Here is a 16,724-nt window from a genome sequence, read left to right as displayed (position 1 = left end):
AGGGGCTCCGTGCTAGTGCTAGTGCCCGCACCCGGTGCGACCTCATCCAGCAGGCCCCACAGCGGCACAGCCCCCTCGCCCGCATTCCCGGGCCACTGGGGGCCTCCCCGCTGTCGCTGCTGCCGGCCTGGAGGCACCCGCCCTGCCCACCCGCCCCAGGAAGGAGAGCTCGGTGGCGCGGGGGTGTTTGCGTTAAATACCACATTTATTTCAGAACCGAACAAGCCTCACGTGTGCGCGGACGGCCGGGACCGGAGGCGCCAACTCCCCGGGCACAGGGCAGGGAGAGCCCGGGGTTGGCACCATGGCCAGCAGGAACCGGAGGGCATGAAGGGCACAGCCTCCCCTCCTCTGCAGGCCCCGGGCCTGTCTGCCGGCGCTCGCCTGCCCTCCATGCCACCGGTGCCCTGTGAAATTTCCCTTCTGATGGGGCTCACAGTCGTGCCTAAACCTCAGGTTTGCATTCTTCATCCTGGAGGGCTGTGGTGGTAGAGGGGAGGGGGGGGGGACAGGGGCCTGACCGGGGACACGTGTGGTGCTGGCGAGAGCGGAGCTAGTAAGACAGCAACGGTGGCCTGCGAGCCGGGGATGTCCCACAGGCATGCTGCGGGCATCCAGTGAGCAGCCATGTCTCCCTCGGCCCCCAATGCGGCGGCCTCCAGCCGAGCTGTCTGCTCTGCAGGTTTGCTGGCCTCAGGCACATTTCAGCTCTGTCTGGAGGACGCCCAGCCCATGGCCGCCCCTCGCCTGCAGCACAGGCAGCACCACCCAGCTGTGGCCGGCAAACCCGTGTCTGGTCCCTGGCAGACGCGGGTTCTGTCTCTGCCAGAAGCTGCCTCCACCCTGGAAGAGCCTCCCCTCTCCCCTGGGGCACCCAGTGTTTCCACCCCAAGCCCCTTACATTGAAATTTGGGATGGTCCCAACCACTCCTTGCCCAGGGCAGAGGAGCCAGGATGTGGCAGTCTGGGCCCCTGCTTCGCCCCAGCTCTGCCCCTCCACGCCCCTGGGCGGGCACCTCCATAAAGGGCACAAGTTGGCCTCCAGGTCTCTAAAATGGATCACAGGGGGGAAAATAACCCAGTTTGATAGGGACCTTGTCCTGGGCAGGCAAGCTGCCACCTGCCCGGGGAGCAGGGCTGGGAGGGGCAGCCCTGCTGTGGCTTTGGGCCAGAGCGATGGGGTGAGACACCCAAGGAGCTGTGGCGAGGCTGGGCAGAACCAGCAGCGACTCTGGAAGGATCCCCAAACCCTTTCCATCACCTGAAACCCAAGCTGAACGGCACCCAACATGCAACAAGGGGGTCCGTGCAAGCCTCCGCCCACCTGCCTGTCCATGCCTCCCACGACACAAGCGTAACAAGGAGAAGACGGCACCACATCCGATACACACACACGCACCCACCCCCCCACACACACACACTCCACAAACAGCACAGGGAGGTGCGGCAGAGCCAAGGCGCAGCAGTGCCGTGCGAGGGAAGGTCAGTTGCAAAGGCATGACAGCGAAGCCGGGGGCGGGGGCTGCCCAGGAGATGCATGGAGGAAGATGCTCGCCTTCCTGCTCAGAACTGTGCCAGATGCCGCTGGCCACTCGGGAAGCCCAGAACGAAAGCATCCCCCCATGGGTGAGAGATGGGAGAAGGAGGAGAGGGAGAGCTGCTGCTGGAGGAGGTGGGAAGCGGTGATGGCTGGAGGAGAAGGTCTTTTCGGCAAAGACATCTCCGCCATGGGAAGCCCCCTGGATTAACGTGCCGGCAGAAGCAGGATGGGAAGGAGGTGGGCGCTCACTTCTGCAGGAGGGGAAGAGCAGTGAGAAAACGCCAGCTACAATAGTAAAAATAAGCCCCATCCCCACCCTGACACCCCCACGCCAGCCTCTCCCATGCTCCTTCGACCTGCTTCAAGTCTGTTGTCCTGCTAGGAGGAGAAAGGATTTGACAGCCCTTTTTGGAAAGGGCAACAAGGATCCTGTGGATTAGGATGGTCATTCCTACCCCAGCTCCTGGGGAACTTTCCCATCTGGCTTTGGAAGCAGCCACTTGAACCTCCACATTCCCCACAGGGATGGGACCCTTGGCGTCCTGCCCTAAGAGGGGGGAATCCCTTTGGACAAAGCCCCAGACCAGGACAGTGGAGGTGGCCTGTGTGCTTTTGGTCAGGAAGGACAGCCCTGCATGAGGTGACAGGCAGAGCCATCCCCAGAGCCCTCCTTTTCCCTCCAGCAGGACCAAGCTCCAAAGGAAGGTTACCCATCCGCATGGATGTGGGTGCCCCGGCCAGCTGAGACGGCAGGCTCCCCCGCTTCCAGAGGTAGATGGGGCAGGTAGGAATTGCCTCCTTTGGGAAGACATGGTGGGCTGTCCAGCCACCGCTCAGGGGAGTAGTTTAAGCTGCAGGGGGGGGGCAAAGCAGAGGGTTGGGGAAGGGTGGGGAGCAAGGGCAAGAGCTCAGCTGCCGGGCGCACACCGGGGGTGTCCTGGGGAAGGCATCTCCGGGACCCTGGCCCGCCGCCAAGGCTCTCCCCTGCCTCGGGGAGGTGTTGTCCACGGGCCAGGACCCAACTTACGGGATTTTTGTGACGTAAATAGAAATAAATACTTTATAAATATCATCTTAAACTACTGACACCTGATCTTACCCTGCCATCTCTTGCCGAAACATCAATAAACTAGGAAATCCCCATACCTAAACTACCACTTTCCCTTCACGTGGAGGCAATTCCTCCTACTCTTCCACCTCCAAGCTCTACCACACTCCCACCTCTGTAGATCAAAGACCAGCTTTTAGCCGAAACCGCCCTCCTCGCTCCCTCCCCTCTAACAGGGACCTTTCTGGAGCGTTACAGATGGTGTGACATGAAGGTCACCCATGGGGGGACGGGCAGATGATGGCATGCAGACGAGAAATCCTGCCCAGGCAGGTCCAGGCTTTTGCAGCTATGAATGGAAGTGAGTTTTCCCCGTGAAGATGTGAATCGAGACAGATCCTTCCATGGAGCAGACAGCTGGGGCAGCAGATGGTGTGAGAGATCAGACGTTAACATGGGGAGTCTTGAGACAGAATCAGCTATCTTATCCTGTTGGCAGATGGATGAGGTGGAGGGTGTTTTTCAGGTTAGATTCTCATCTGGGCTGTTCTCCTTCTGGACAGCTTGGATCTGATTTGGAAAACAAGGGACAAAAGGGGTCAGAGATGTGGACAACGAGAGGTGTGGTCCCCTGGGTTTGGTGTCCTGGCTCCAGGCTGGTGCTTGAATCCAGCCAGAGCTGGAGGGACACAGGATTAACGTGTCTTCAGCCAGAGCACACAAATTTCTGTGCATTTACTTCTATTCCACTAGTCTTGCCACTTGAGATGGTCTCAAGAACTTTGTGAGATGCTCTCAAGAACTACATGAGATGCTCTCAAGAACAGGCAAGGGCTAGTGTCCCTGCTGCCAGGCATGGATGTTGCTTTGAACTCAGCACAACAATGCCTCTGTACCAGCCGGGATCTGGCCCTAGACTGAAGCATTTAAGTGGGGAGAAGCTAAAATCAAGGTTAATACGGTCCAAGTCTTGCCAGCTGAGAGCCTGTCCAGGCACAACTCTGTGCAGGAGGTGCTCCCCACACCTGGCTGGGGGGGGCTGCAGCAGGGAGAGCTGGGAACAGGGCAGGGAGCACGCTTGGCTGCCTGCAGACCCCCCACCAAGGGCTTCCCTGCACCCCCCTTCCCCCAGCTTCCCCCAGTACCTTATGGACCCAGCCAGGAGGGGGTTGAAGGCGTAGAGCCAGTCGTGCATGTCCTTGTCGCTGCTTGCCTGCAGCAGGATGCCCCGGTGCTCCGTGCACACCGCAAACGTGTTCGGGGTCTGCCAGGGGAGAGCTGGGGCTGAGTCCCTTGCCCGAGGGGGTGTGCAGAGTGGGGCTGGCTGCCGGCGCCGTACCTTGAGCATGGCCTGCTGGTCCTCGCTGTACTCCACCTGGGCCTTGGAAAGGTTGAGTATGGCCCTCTCAACAGCATCCTTGTCCGAGTTGTAGATGTAGACGTATGGGCGCCGGACCACCACAAAGCGCTTCACCCACCCGTTGGTGTGGGGCTCCAGGAAGTGCAAGTAGCCCTTTTTGGAGACGATGGGGCTGCAGAAGGGACCGAGGTCAGGGTAGGATGCGGACCATGAAGAGGTGGCAATGGTAGGTCATGGTCCCCCCCCAGCCCCAAGGCACTTCCCTCACTGGCTGCCCCAGCTGCTCCTACCTGACCCGGATCTCCTGGATGTCAGGCACCAGCAAACGCTGGGGCTCCTTCTCCTCCTCAGGCCGGCGGGCCGGGGACTTCTTCTGCTCTCCTTCTACTGCAGGCTCCAGGTCGGGGCTCTCTGCCCTGGAGGAGATCTGGGGGGGTCTGGGGAAGGAGGATAGGCTGGGGTGTAGCAAGAGTGGCTGGGGAACACCTGTCAACCAGGACTGCATCCCAGTGGTACAGCTGCCCTGCTCAGGGGATGCCGAGGCATCACCCGAACATCCCAGCCACCTTCTTACCTGACCTCCATGGCATTGTAGCGTCCTTCCACCAGTGACGGGCAGGTTGAGGAGGGGGTGAGAGTGGTGACCCCAAGAGCTGGCATGGAGGGGTCTCTCATTAGGGTCACAGACATTTCGGACAGCTGTGGAGAAGCAGAGGTGTGGACTTGAGTTTCTGCCCAAAGCCGGACACAGGCAAAGGACCAGGTGCCTGCTCATAACGGGGAGAGGCAAGACCTCCGGCCAGCCGGGTCCTTTCCTGGCACTGTCCTGAGAGCCAACAGCTCTAGGAACACCAGGGTGAGTGGAGGGAGTAGGGACCCCGGAGCAGGGACCACTCAGGCCATGGTGCTCATCTGGTTCCTGCCCAGCCAGTCCCCACCGGCTACGTATCCCTCCCGGCCCCTGCCAGCCCGGTGGAGCCCAGGCAGCAGCAGTACCTTGCTCTCACTGGCGCTAATGCAGACATGGCTGTGGCTGTACTCCCTGTTGAAGGTGTGCGTGAGCAGGCGCAAGCACTGCGGAGAGAGGAGGATGATGGTGGGGCAGAAGGCACCTTCCTCCACCCTCCTCCTCCCACTCTTCTTGGGCTTTGTCCTGCCGCAACCCCCTCCCACCCAGTGGGAGCCCCTTCCTGACTTTATCCCCGTGAGCTGGGGATGCTACAGGATGGTACCTTCACGGCCAGCTCCTTCTGCCTCTCACTGGGGGTCTCAGTGGGAGAGATGCGGCCCTCGGGGGCCCCGTCGACAGAGAGCGGGGAGGAGACGCTGGAGGTGCTTCGGGACTCGGAGTCCTCACTGGAGCAGGGGGACAGGGTCTCCAGGCCCAGGCGCTGGGTTGTCTCCAGCTTCTCGCGCAGGAGCAGGTAGTGCCTAGTCTTCTCCACCTGGGCACAGGCAGCCAGGCTCAGGGGTGGGCCCCTTCCCCCAGCCAGCATCCTTTCGGAGACCATGCTTCCCAGGCCCCGTTAACCCCATCTGCTCATTAGCTTCGGGTTGCTGGGACCCAGCTAGCAGCGAGCACCGGTGGTACAGCCCCACTCCTGCCTCCTCCCACAACTGGGAGGGCTGAGACACCCAGTTGGCACCAGCAGGGCAAGGGGCTGACCTGCAAATTGCACCATCTTGGCCCGTTTCTGCCCCAGACTCTTACTTCTTGCAGGAGGCTGAGTTTCTCCAGCTCCCACTGATGGTCAAGGATGAGGCTGTCGCTGCGGGGCCGCCAGCCAGCCAGGTTCTCCTCTCCCCGCACGTAGGCTACGGAGGTGTCCAGTACACGCCGGCGCCGTCTCTGCATGCCTGTGGGGACAGACACACAGCTGGGGGACAGACTCACGGCCCCAACCACCACACTGTGCCTCCCGGCCTCACGGTGAACACCCAGGCAGAGACACGGCACCCACCTGGGCTGCCAGCATCGGCCACGCGGCAGAGGCTGAGTTCATAGACTCCTGTCACGCGGTTGCTGCAAGCAAGGGGAGACGAGGCATTACTGGCTCTGCCCCATCCCCATGCCCCCGTTATTTTGCCCAGGCTGCTGGGATGCCCCAGTCCCCAAATGATGGCTCTCCTCCCCCAGAAAGGCAGGAGTGTCCTGGTACCTCTCAGAAGCCCGCAGGGTGCCGCTGCCAAAAAGGTTGCGGATGGAGCGGGAGGCAGGAAGCTTGGCATCCCGGGAGTAGAAAACCATGCAGAAGTCTTTGGTGATGATGGCGGGCTGAGTGCAGTTCTCCATCTGCAGCAGGGCACAGGGGGAGACGTCAGGGGGGCTGCAGCCTGGGAGCCCAGCGGGTCTTTCCCATCCCTGGTGCCCAGCCATTTCCACTGCTGGGGTCCCACAGGGCCCCCAAGCACCAGGTTGAATCCTGCACCCCATTAGCATTGGTGCCAGCTAAGGAGGGTTTCACACTGGCTGCACCCCGATGGTGGGGGAAATACCAGACTTTGTTGGCATTATAATGGCCCTGACTAAGGTCCTTGCCTCGATGTAGGCAGAAAGGGTGATGTAGATTTTCTCCCGGTATGGGGTGACACGGTTAAGCAGCAGAGAGTTGTGCATGGAGCTATCCCACGCTGCCTCAAACTGGTAGAAAGTCCTGCCAAAAAAAAAATAGCAGAGCCGGTAAAACACCCCCCCCAGGACCCCAAGCAAGCGAGCAAGGAGATGCCATCGTCCCCCCCCCGCAGCGCTGCGGCAGGCCTGCAAGGACACACGGACATGCACACGCAGTGGGGACAGATGGGGACAGCCACTCTGGAGGACGCAGGCTCAAGGCAAAGGGGGACAAGGCGTGGTGGGAGGGGGACGCGGCACCCTCGAAGCGGCACCCTCGAAGCGGCCGACGGACTGGGGTTTTTTGGGAGGAGGGACTGCAGGAGGAGTGGGGGCTCAGCTGGAGTGCAGGCAAGGCAGGGCAGGCTGGGAAGGCAAAGGAGGGTGCATGCCCCACCCCCGTGCTTGGAGTGGGGGGCTGCCACCCCCAGCGCGCCCGGGCCAGGTCCCCACCATCCAGCCCCGGGGTACGCAGCACCTCCTGGCCCCTGCCAGGAGCGGTGTCGCCCTTCAGGTGACAATGGCCAGAAGGGAAAGGAGGGAGGATGCTCAGCACTGGGGGATTGCTGCCAGCCCACCCCTGGGAGAGCAGCCCCCCTGCCAGACAGGTCCCGTTCCCCAGTGCTGCCCCCATCTGCCAGCCCTGAGCCCCAGCGGGACCCGAGGACCACAATTTGGTGGCTGGCCCCTGTCAGGCTGTCTCTCCTGGCTCTTGCTCTGCCCTGATCACCAGCCCCGTTCCCACCAGGCTGCCTCGCTCCCCTCGCTGTGTTTTCCATGGCTCCCAGGCTGGGAGAAGGAGTGGGGGACACCCGGCTCCACTCGCCCGGTGCCTATGGGGTCCCCTAGAGGACGGCACAGCCACCCAGAGCAAGAGTGGCAACCGCCCTCTTCGGGTCAAGGAATCAAGGTGGGGGGAAGCAGGAGGCGGCTCTGGTTCGAGAGCATGGGGGATCCCCATTTCACCCCCTGTCCCACTCCTGGGCTCCCTCCCGGGCCAGCCTTGGGGTTATGGGACACCCACTCCCCAAAGCCATCCAGAGCTGCCGCAGCCCTGGCTCCCGCCTGAGCATCCTCAGGAAGCCGTGCCTCAGCGATGTCTCAATGAGGACGCTTCAGCACATCCCTGAAGCAGCATCTAGGCGGCTGAGGGGCTCTTTTAACAAGAGCTGGGGCAGCCAGAAGGAGCAGCGAGAGGCTCTTGGCTGCGATTGTCCTCACATTGAAAGAAGAGGGAGAGCGACGCTTTCAGGTGTATAAAATACAGAAAAAACCCCATGTGAGAAAGAGCCAAGGCAAAAGACTGCTTTGCAGACACAGGTAGCTTGAGAAGACAGTGCTCCCCAGGGAGGAGGAGGAAAGAGGAGCCTCAGGGGAGGGGGGAAAGAGCAAAAAGCAAAGGGAGAAGGCAAAGGAGAAAGAGAGAGAAGCAGGAGGGACGAGACCGAGCGGGTGTGAACAAAATACCTAGTGTCATTTCCGAACGAAATGCTATAAGTGGAAGGCGACCCAAGGACAAACACACACACGTACACACACAGAAAAACGAAAGGTCAGAAAGCATCGTCCGTACGGGGCTGGCGCGGGAGCAGGGCTGCAAGGAAGGGGAGCCCCTCTCGAGGAGGACTTGCCCCATATTGGCACCACTGGCTAAAGGAGCTCCTGCCTAGCTGGACCCTGAATCGGAGCCCAGAAGGAGCTCGGTGAGGGCAGACAGAGGTTTACCCGCTTGGGTGAATACCCTCTGCCTCCCACCTTCCTCGTGGTCCAGCAGCTGGGAAGCAAGCACATGCATGCTCCCCATCCCCTTAACTCTGCCCTTGCTGCCATCTCAGGGCAAGGAGCTCCTGCTCAGCGCAGCCCCCTGAAGATGCCCGTCATGGGGGACCGGCCATCCCACCACCACTCACGCAGCAGGAGGTGATTTCTTGGCCTGTCCCCTGGTCCACAGAGAGGGAGGGCATCACTGTGCTGAGAGGCCACAGGCAATGCAAGTGTGAGCCTGCATGCTCCTGCAGCAGGGGGCTAGATCCATGCTGGATCCGTCCCCCTGCAACCCAAGGGGACAGGGTGCTGCTAGAGGGACAGCTCTGCCCTTGGGCATCTCCAACCAGGACCGGCTTCTAGCTGCTGTAGGGAGGACAACCTCCCAGGCACAAAGCTATGGAGCCCACCAGGACTTGGGAGACCCCATGCCCTGTCTCCCAGATGCATCCCCCTCTTCTTCCGCCATGGGGCATGGTGGCGGGACGCCCCCTCCTCTGGGGCCTCAGTGATGCTCCCGTCCAGAGGCTGGCAGCAGCATCTGGGTCAGGTGGCTCTTGCCCACGTGCCGCATGCCAGGCTCACCCTGCAGTCCCAGCTGAACCCCTTCTGTCCCTGAACAGCTGTTCGCCCCATTACACAGGGGTATAACAGCCTGTGCCACGTATGGGCATGCACACGCACCGTCACGCCTGCGTACAGATGCACACTGCCCGTATGCCGCACCTATGCCCGCGGGACTACTGTGCATGGGGTGGGCAGCCACTGCGCGTGCCGCCACACTGCCTGGCGGTGCTGCCACCGTCACCGGGTGCCTGGGGCGAGGGCTGGAGGCGCCCCGAAGCCCCCGCCGTGGTCCACACCAGCCCTACAGCTACTCCAAGCGGCGCTGGGGGCCGAGCTGGGGCTGGGGTGGGAGGTGATGGGGGTGCGGCACGTTTGGTGCCAGATGCCAGAGAGATGGGAGAGGAGCGAAGTCAAAAAGCAAGAAGAAAACCCAAATCAGGTGATGGGGACGTAGGCGTGCGAGGGGGAGCGGCAGCCAGCAAGAGCGTGGCCCAAACGAACAGCAAAAGGGGGCTAGTGAGCGAGAGGTGCCAGGGCGGGAGGGAAGAGGGATGGGGCGTGTGGAGGGACGGAGGGCTGGATGTCCAAGTGCTGCCTCCAGTGGGAGTGAGCGCGCCGAGGCGAGGGGGGAGAAAGAACGAAGGGAGAGAGGAAGGGGGATGGGGTGGAAAAAAAACCAATGGAAACAAATAATACCTAGGCATATCCGAATCAAGAAACTGCCTGCAAAAACACAAAACAATCACATGGTTAGTGTGGGCTCGGATGGGCAGCAGCAGTGGAGGGAAGTGAGGGGGGACCCTGGGCGCTGCCCCCCGTGCCGCCTCCCTGGGCGCTCAATGCAGGGATGGATGGGGGCCGGGGAGGGAGCCATACTGCTCCCCCCGGTTTCCCTCTGAGTGGCTCTGGGGGACTGGGAAGGCTGCGGAGGGGGAGCCAGGGCTGCTCTGGCGGATGAAGGCTGTGTGACGTAAGGCAGCGAAGCAGGGAGCACAAGCAGCCGGGGAGCAGGGTGAAGCGGGCCCTGGCTCTGCCTGCTGCCCTCCTTCTGCCCGGGGCCGAAGCGTGCGTGCCTGCATGCAGGATGGAAGCGGGGGGGGGGGGGGGGGGGGGGGGGGGGGGGGGGGGGGGGGGGGGGGGGGGGGGGGGGGGCGGGCGGGGGGGGTGCGGTGAGCACCCCTTGGTGTCCCACAGGAAGCCGGCTGACCCCTCCTCCCCCTGCCCAGCCCTGGCCAGGCTCGATGGGATGGATACAGGATGGATACAGCGTGTACGCTGGCCTGCGGCCCCAATTTGGGGCTGGCCCTGAGGCGCAGACCCTCTGAGCGTGCAGGTGAGGCGAGCTCTTGCAAAACCCAAGCCCCTGTCTCCCCGCTTCTCTCCACATCCGGAACATCCCCCCAGCCTGAGCTGTATCCCCTTGCTCAGCAGGACCCATGGGGGGAATGCAGGAGCAGGAGGCACATGTCCCCTGCCAGGCTACACTAGAGATGCTGAAGATCTGATCTGGCTGCACCTGGGACCAACCGGCCACATCAGGAGCTGACGTAACACAGCGCAGCCCCAGGAGCCCGCGGGTGCCACAGCCACCCAGCTCCCAGCAGCCCAGCAAAAACCACCACAGCTCTGCTGGGCCGAGCCCTCCTTGCCTGACTGTCCCCGCCTGGCCTTGCTCTGTTGTCCCTGTGGCTGTGCCAAAGTCTCCTGGTCCAACACTTGCACACATACCTGACCCCGTGATTCGGCTCTGCTGCCCGGGTACTGCGTGCCTGCTGCTCCACCGTGCCCAGAATCTGCCCTGGGAGTGCTGCAGGTTGGCACCTCCTGTCCAGACCCCTGTCATCCCCCACAAAAACACCCTGCCTTGGGACAGGCCACCTTGGGGCAGCAGTGACCCCGAAGAAAACAAGGGGAAAAGTGGTCCCCGCTCCCTGCTGGGATGCTCCTACACCAGCAACTGCCACACACACAGCCCAGGACCAGTCCCACTGCTCCTGGTGCTGCCAATGACTGTCCCCGTCTTGTCATGGCTGCCCCGCACACACACATTCTGGCCAGGGACCCCCGCCAGCCCCCTGAGTTTCGCCAGCAACCCTGGTGCAGAGGAGAGCTCTGCCCTCTGCACTCACTGCTCCCCTCCACCAGTGCAGGACCCAGCCAGGGAGATCTTGGAGATAAAAAACCTCCGGCCCCCGCTGCTCCCACCCCTCTGCCAAGCCCACAGCGGGAGACACAGGCCCTGGGACTGGTGTGAAGGGGCAGGCATCCCCAAAGTCACCTGGCAGCAATGGGGGATGGCTTTCCTGCATCACCCCTGCACAGATGGGGACCAGCCATGGGCACCAAGTGGCCTTTCCAGTGAGTTTGCTGGGACACAGGACAAATAGCCCTTTGTGGCAGGTGCCCTACAGCCACTGGGTCGGTACATCCTCCTGGCACCAACTGGCTCTCTGCACCACATCATCACAGCTGCCACCGGAGAGCAGGACCCCCACCCAAATTCCCTGTAGTGCCAAAGCCCGGCGCAGAGAAGCCTTGGGGAGGAGGAGGAAGGGAGCTGGCGGCCCTGAACCCCAAGACCCTCTGCTGCTCCAGAAAAGCCCCCCCCAAGGCAGCAACAGGTCAGCAGGACCCTGCAGAGGGGCCGAGAGACCCCCCAGGGGACAGAGGGGCTCCCCACACCCTCCCCCCAGCCCTCACCACAGCTGGGGAAGAGCAAGAGAAGAGGCACGCACCGGTCCTCCTGTGAGGGGTGGATGTACCCTGAGGAGAGGATGTTCAGGGATAGGATGTTGGGGTCGATGAGAGACTCATCTGCTTCTGGGGTGTTCCGGATCCGACCTGCAAGCACAGCATGGGGATGCTGGTCAGGCGACAGGTGGTGGCCCTGTGAGGGTCCCCATGAGGGGCAGGGGCAGCCCGCCTGCCTGCATCCCCCAGCAGAGCAGCTCCCCCGTCACAGGTAGCAGCCACCCAGCACTCAGCCACTCAGCACCAGGGGTCCTGGTCCAGCTCCTGGGCACAGTGGCCGGGACTGAGGCATCCTGCCCAGGTGGCATCCTGGTGTCACCTGCCAGGCAGCCGCTGCTTTGCTATTGCAGGGCAGGAGGGGAGACAAGGCGTAAAGCCCCGCATGGGAACGTGCGTGAGAAACAGCCTGAGAGGATGCTTGGGAGCTTGGTGGGCTGGGGGTTGCTCACTCAACCTGGCTTGGCTTACCCACAACTAGCTCCCTCACTTCCTTCCACCGGATGAGGCTGCCTGTTTCATGCACCAAGGTGACGGTGATTCTCCTCTGGATGCCCTGAGACCCATGAGGCCAGAGAGAAGGGGCAATGGTTAACACAGCTCCCGGCAGGAGCCAGAGCCAGGACAGCATCTTGGGGAAGGGAGTACCTGGTGGAGGAGGAAAGTCCCATGGCATGGCATCCCTCCACGGTGGTCCACGACGGCAGGGATGTAGCTGGAAAAGAGGATCACAGCGTGACACAGAGCCCCATCAGCCTGCCTGGAGGTGCCAAGCACTGGGCAAATCACCACACTGCCTCCCTCTCCTTCCCACTCCCCTTTCCAGCAGGACTTACTCGCCATTGGCCTCCAGCTCACAGATCTCAAAGAAGACCATCAGGTCGTACTTGCACTGGCACGGGCCTGCACTGGGCCGAGTCATGGTGCTCAGCTTTGTCGCAGGCACTGCAGCAGGGCAGAAAGACAGCTTAAAGGGCGAGCTTGCTGTTGACGTTCGGAGTGAGGCCCGTCATGGTAGGCAGGGTAAGGGCAGAGCAGGCAGGGACCGCAGGGAGACAAATGGAGACGGCAGCAAGGCAGAAGGGAGTGCATAGAGGGTGACAGCCCCATCCCAGGGACCTCACTGACCACCAGCGTGCCTTCTCCCATGCCCAACGTGGAGCGGCGAGGGTGTCAGGATGCAGCCGGCCTCACCCATCCCAGAGGTGGACACCCTGAGCCCACAGCCCTGACACAGACATGTCCCAAACCACGCAGCACTTCTCCAGGGATCGCTCAGGGACAACTGCTCCGGGACAGCTGGAGGGAGGCTCCCCCAGTGCTGTCGCAGGAACCGCACAGCAAACCACAGTGCTCAGCCAAACCCCAACAACTCAGGTCTCAGCAGCCAGAGCACAGCAGGGACCACACAGCCCCTGCGGGATGGCGGGGCTGGGTGGCCATCGGAGCCATCCAGGGTGGGTAGCCTCCTCCCTGCCACTCCACAGGAGGTGAGAAGGGGGCTTTGCATCAGCTGGGTGCTGCAGGAATTGGTGCCGAGGGCTTTTGGGTGCTCTGGCCTGCTGTACATTTTGTGGTGCCCCTGGGGTCCTAACTGGTCCCCCTGGGGAAGGGGACCTTGCACCCAGCATGGGGACCATGGGCAGGGGGAGGAGCAGGAGGCCAGATCCCCTACCTGGTTTGGAGAGTGGCATCACACGGGGGAAGTGACGCCGGGATGGCCTCAGCGGGCTGCAGAGAGAACCAGTTCAGTTAAAGCATCCACAGGACCCCTGAACTGGACCAACCACACCTATGCCCTGGGGCCACCCCCTCCCGCCACCTGCCCCCCCTTTCTCTGGGTCTCCAGGAAGCCAGCTGCACCAGGTGCCCCTGTGGCACCCAGGGGCCAGGGGTGGCCCAGGGTGTGCCCACCTCAGGACATCCTTGCAGAGAGGTGGGAAGGGGTGCTGCTGGTAGTGCCCGAAGACTTCAAATACAATCGGCTGGCTCTTGATGTATTCAATGAAGGACTTGGTCACCTCCACAGCAATCTGGAAGAGAAAGAGCCGTCAATGGTGCAATTCACCTGGGAAAAGGATGTAGCCGGCAACAGCACCGGGGAGATGGGGGGTGCAAGCCTGCCTGATCCCCCGCATCTCTCACTCAACCCCTTCTCTGTGACCCAGGGATGCTCTCCCCACCAAGACCACTGCCATAAAATCCCAGCCTTTTCAGGTGGAGGGCAGCAGCTTTTGGTCTTTCCCCCACACATCCGCCTTGTCTAAGCTTGGCTTAGCTGGGCGGCTGTGATGGGCTGGGAAAGCCAGGAGGAAGCTGCTCCCCTGAGGAGAAGATCCAGCCACGGCCCCATGGAGACCCCGGCAGCCACGGGGGTGAGGGGGTGTGGGCAGGGGAGGGGTACATACGTTTTGGACGTGATAGAAACCCAGTGGTGGCCCCCGTCCCGTGTTCTTCAAGGGCTCTGTCGAAAAGGCCTCATCGTGGCGATGGATGAAGCTGTGGAGGGCAGGAAGATGGCTTGGGGGCTGCGGGATGGGGACGTGCCAGAGCATGGAGGGGAGAGAGGGTAGGGACCAGGAGAAGAGCCTGCTCCCCGCAATGCTGCCGCCCACACCCTGGGCTGGCACAGGACCCCCCTGCCAAAGGTGATGGGAGCCTCTCCCTGCCTTTTGCCAGTTACCAAACAAGGTACCAGATAAACACAAGGGCTCATCTCACAGCCCTTGGTTTTGCCTCCCCATCCATGAAGGGCTCCGAGGTTGGGGGCTGGGGCTCCCCGACGTTCACCGCCAGCCCCAAGGCCAGAGCACAGTGGGAGATGCGGGGCCAGGGGCTCACTTGAACTGGCAGAAGATGTCTGCGTATTCTGCGGAGATGCTGGAGGCTTGCAGGACTGTCACACGGAAAGTGAAGATGCTGCCCAGCTTCAGGTGGTCCAGAGCTGCCTCCAGCGGCCCGTCCGGCGCAGGCTTCTCTGGGCTGTCCAGGAGAAGGTCTTCTGGAGTCACTGCAGGGAGGGGAGGGTCCTCAGCAAGGCGGGGAGGTCACCCCCCTTGGTGTCTGCCAGCAGCCCTGCACCGGGCCAGTGGGCTTTCGACACTGGGGTGGGCGCAGGAGGCTGGGTGCTGGCGCGGGGGGGGGGTGCTCCCCAACCGCTTGTCAGCACCCCTTCACCTGCGCAGGTGTTGTTGTTGACTTCATCAGCGGAGGGACCCACGTCGCTGACCTGCCCCTGGCCTTCGACGATGCGCAGCTCCTCCTGGGAGGTCCCCGAGCGAGACATCCCCACAACTGGGCACGACTCTGACTGGAACTGTGCCAGGAGTGGGGCTCAGGGATGCTGGTGGTCCCCGAGGTGGTCTCGCTTGTGCTGCTGCCACCGCCCTGAGCACTGGGGCACCTCCAGCTCTCCCCTCCCACCCCACGGCAGCCCCCCCCCGGGACATGGGCAAGAGCAGGGGGGTGCACCGGTGGGTGCCAGAGGATTGGGGTCTGCCACGTGGACTGGGAGCACGGCCCCTTCAGCATGATGCCTGCAGCTCTGGGAGCCCGGTGGTCCCCATGGGGGAGCATCACCGTGGCGGGCAGAGGTCTGCGGTCCCTGGGTACCCACTGAGAGCTGGCAGCCGCCATACCTTCTCAAAGTGCTGGTCATCAAAGGATATCTTGGCCGTCCCTGACTGCCGCACACCGGAGCCGTAGTCGGGGGCTTCCTCATCCGCTGGAGGAGGGATGGGGGTGAGCCAGTGTGGGGGGCATGGGGGATGCGAGGGGCACATTGTGGGGGGAGTCCCCCTCCTACCTGAGATGGCCTGGACAGCCACACGCAGGAAGCCCTTCACCTCACCCTTCTCGCTGACGATGGCCACGCGGTGGACCAGGGGCACGGGGTAGAGGAGGTTGCTCAGGTAGACGAAAGCCCTGCCAGAGAGGGGGGGGACACACACAACACGGGGGGGAGCGGTCACTGCTCCCACCCGCGGGTCCCCAGGCGCAGGTGGCGCGGCCGGCGGCGGCCGGGATCCCAGGTCACCGCTCACGGCGCGACCGCGGCGCTGCAAAGCAAAACTAAAGAGAAGGCAGCCAGGGCCAGCCGAGAGGGGCAGGGAGCGGGCAGCGGGTGGGCAGCGTGCCGCAGGCAGGCGGGCGGGCAGCGCACCGCGGGCAGCACCACGAAGCAGATGGGGCTCGCGTACCTCTCCAGCTGTCACCTCCGTGGCGGGCGGGGAGGGGAGGGGGGCTGCGCTGTTGCCACCGTGAAGCTGGGAGGGAAGAGGACCTTCTCTGCAGTGGAGAGCCGGAGGACTAGGGCAGGAGGTGCTGCGACACGACTGAGGGGCAGCTGCGGAGTCACCGTGGGGGGGACAGGGGCAAGGCAGGGGGGGAAGGGAGGGTGACGAGGGAGGTAGAGGCCGGCAGGAGCGAAGGAGGGGAGAGGAGCAGGTCCTGGCTGGAGGCCAGAAGTCTCCAGAGATGAACGTGCCAGGGGGGTCCTGGCCCCGGCTCTGCCTGCGGTGTCGGAGGACCACTGGTGGCTGCAGGCAGCTTTTGCCCAGCTGGGAGGGAGGCTGCACGGCATGGCTGGCGGCATCAGCGGCGTGTGTCCCCCTGCCCCATCCCTTCGGACGTGTGGCTTCAGGGTCCCGGGCCACCTGCCAGTGCATCATGGGGACGGCACGGCCGTCTTCTCCCTGTGGGCGAGGAAGGAGCTGCACGCCCCCCGTGCAGCAGGTCTGAGCCTCCCCGCCGTCCTCCGTGGCGTCCAGGTCGCTGACGCTACTGCGGCAAGGTGCCGCGCCAGGGTTCAACTTGATGGCCACACATCTCTGCTGGCACCTCCCACCAGGCCGCAGCTCCCTGTTTCTCAGGTGTTTTGTCTCCTCTTGCCACCTTCCTCAACCTCACCACCAGCCAGCTCGCTGTGAGACAGTCCTCCTGGAACTCTGGCAATGGCAGCGCACCGTGCCCTCAGAGGTGACAAGTCACCTCCGCAGCCGTTGGCACTGAGCTCCCTGCCCGAATGGTGCGAACTACCCTTGCCTGCGGGGCAGCACAGCTCCCAGCAAGAGGTGGTGCAGGGTGC

General features: G+C 62.9%; 1 protein-coding gene across 1 annotated transcript in view; it reads right to left on the bottom strand.

Annotated features, from left to right (window-relative positions):
* Positions 1-186: 186 nt before the first annotated feature.
* The window catches only part of KIF1A (kinesin family member 1A), a 42,474-nt gene continuing 25,936 nt past the window's right edge, over positions 187-16,724 (bottom strand). The window contains 22 exon segments of the mRNA XM_041126812.1: positions 187-3,158; positions 3,734-3,852; positions 3,928-4,120; positions 4,239-4,385; positions 4,523-4,647; positions 4,945-5,022; positions 5,181-5,393; positions 5,660-5,805; positions 5,910-5,971; positions 6,108-6,241; positions 6,488-6,602; positions 11,626-11,731; positions 12,110-12,194; positions 12,287-12,353; positions 12,475-12,583; positions 13,314-13,369; positions 13,553-13,671; positions 14,047-14,137; positions 14,480-14,648; positions 14,816-14,954; positions 15,277-15,362; positions 15,444-15,562. Coding sequence (XP_040982746.1) covers positions 3,116-3,158; positions 3,734-3,852; positions 3,928-4,120; positions 4,239-4,385; positions 4,523-4,647; positions 4,945-5,022; positions 5,181-5,393; positions 5,660-5,805; positions 5,910-5,971; positions 6,108-6,241; positions 6,488-6,602; positions 11,626-11,731; positions 12,110-12,194; positions 12,287-12,353; positions 12,475-12,583; positions 13,314-13,369; positions 13,553-13,671; positions 14,047-14,137; positions 14,480-14,648; positions 14,816-14,954; positions 15,277-15,362; positions 15,444-15,562 — 2,521 coding nt within the window. The 3' untranslated portion in view covers positions 187-3,115.

Source organism: Aquila chrysaetos, chromosome 10, assembly GCF_900496995.4.
Source record: "Aquila chrysaetos chrysaetos chromosome 10, bAquChr1.4, whole genome shotgun sequence".
Classification (NCBI taxonomy): Eukaryota; Metazoa; Chordata; class Aves; order Accipitriformes; family Accipitridae; genus Aquila; species Aquila chrysaetos.
Note: the sequence above shows the minus strand (reverse complement) of the source record. Positions and strands in the feature narration are given on the sequence as shown.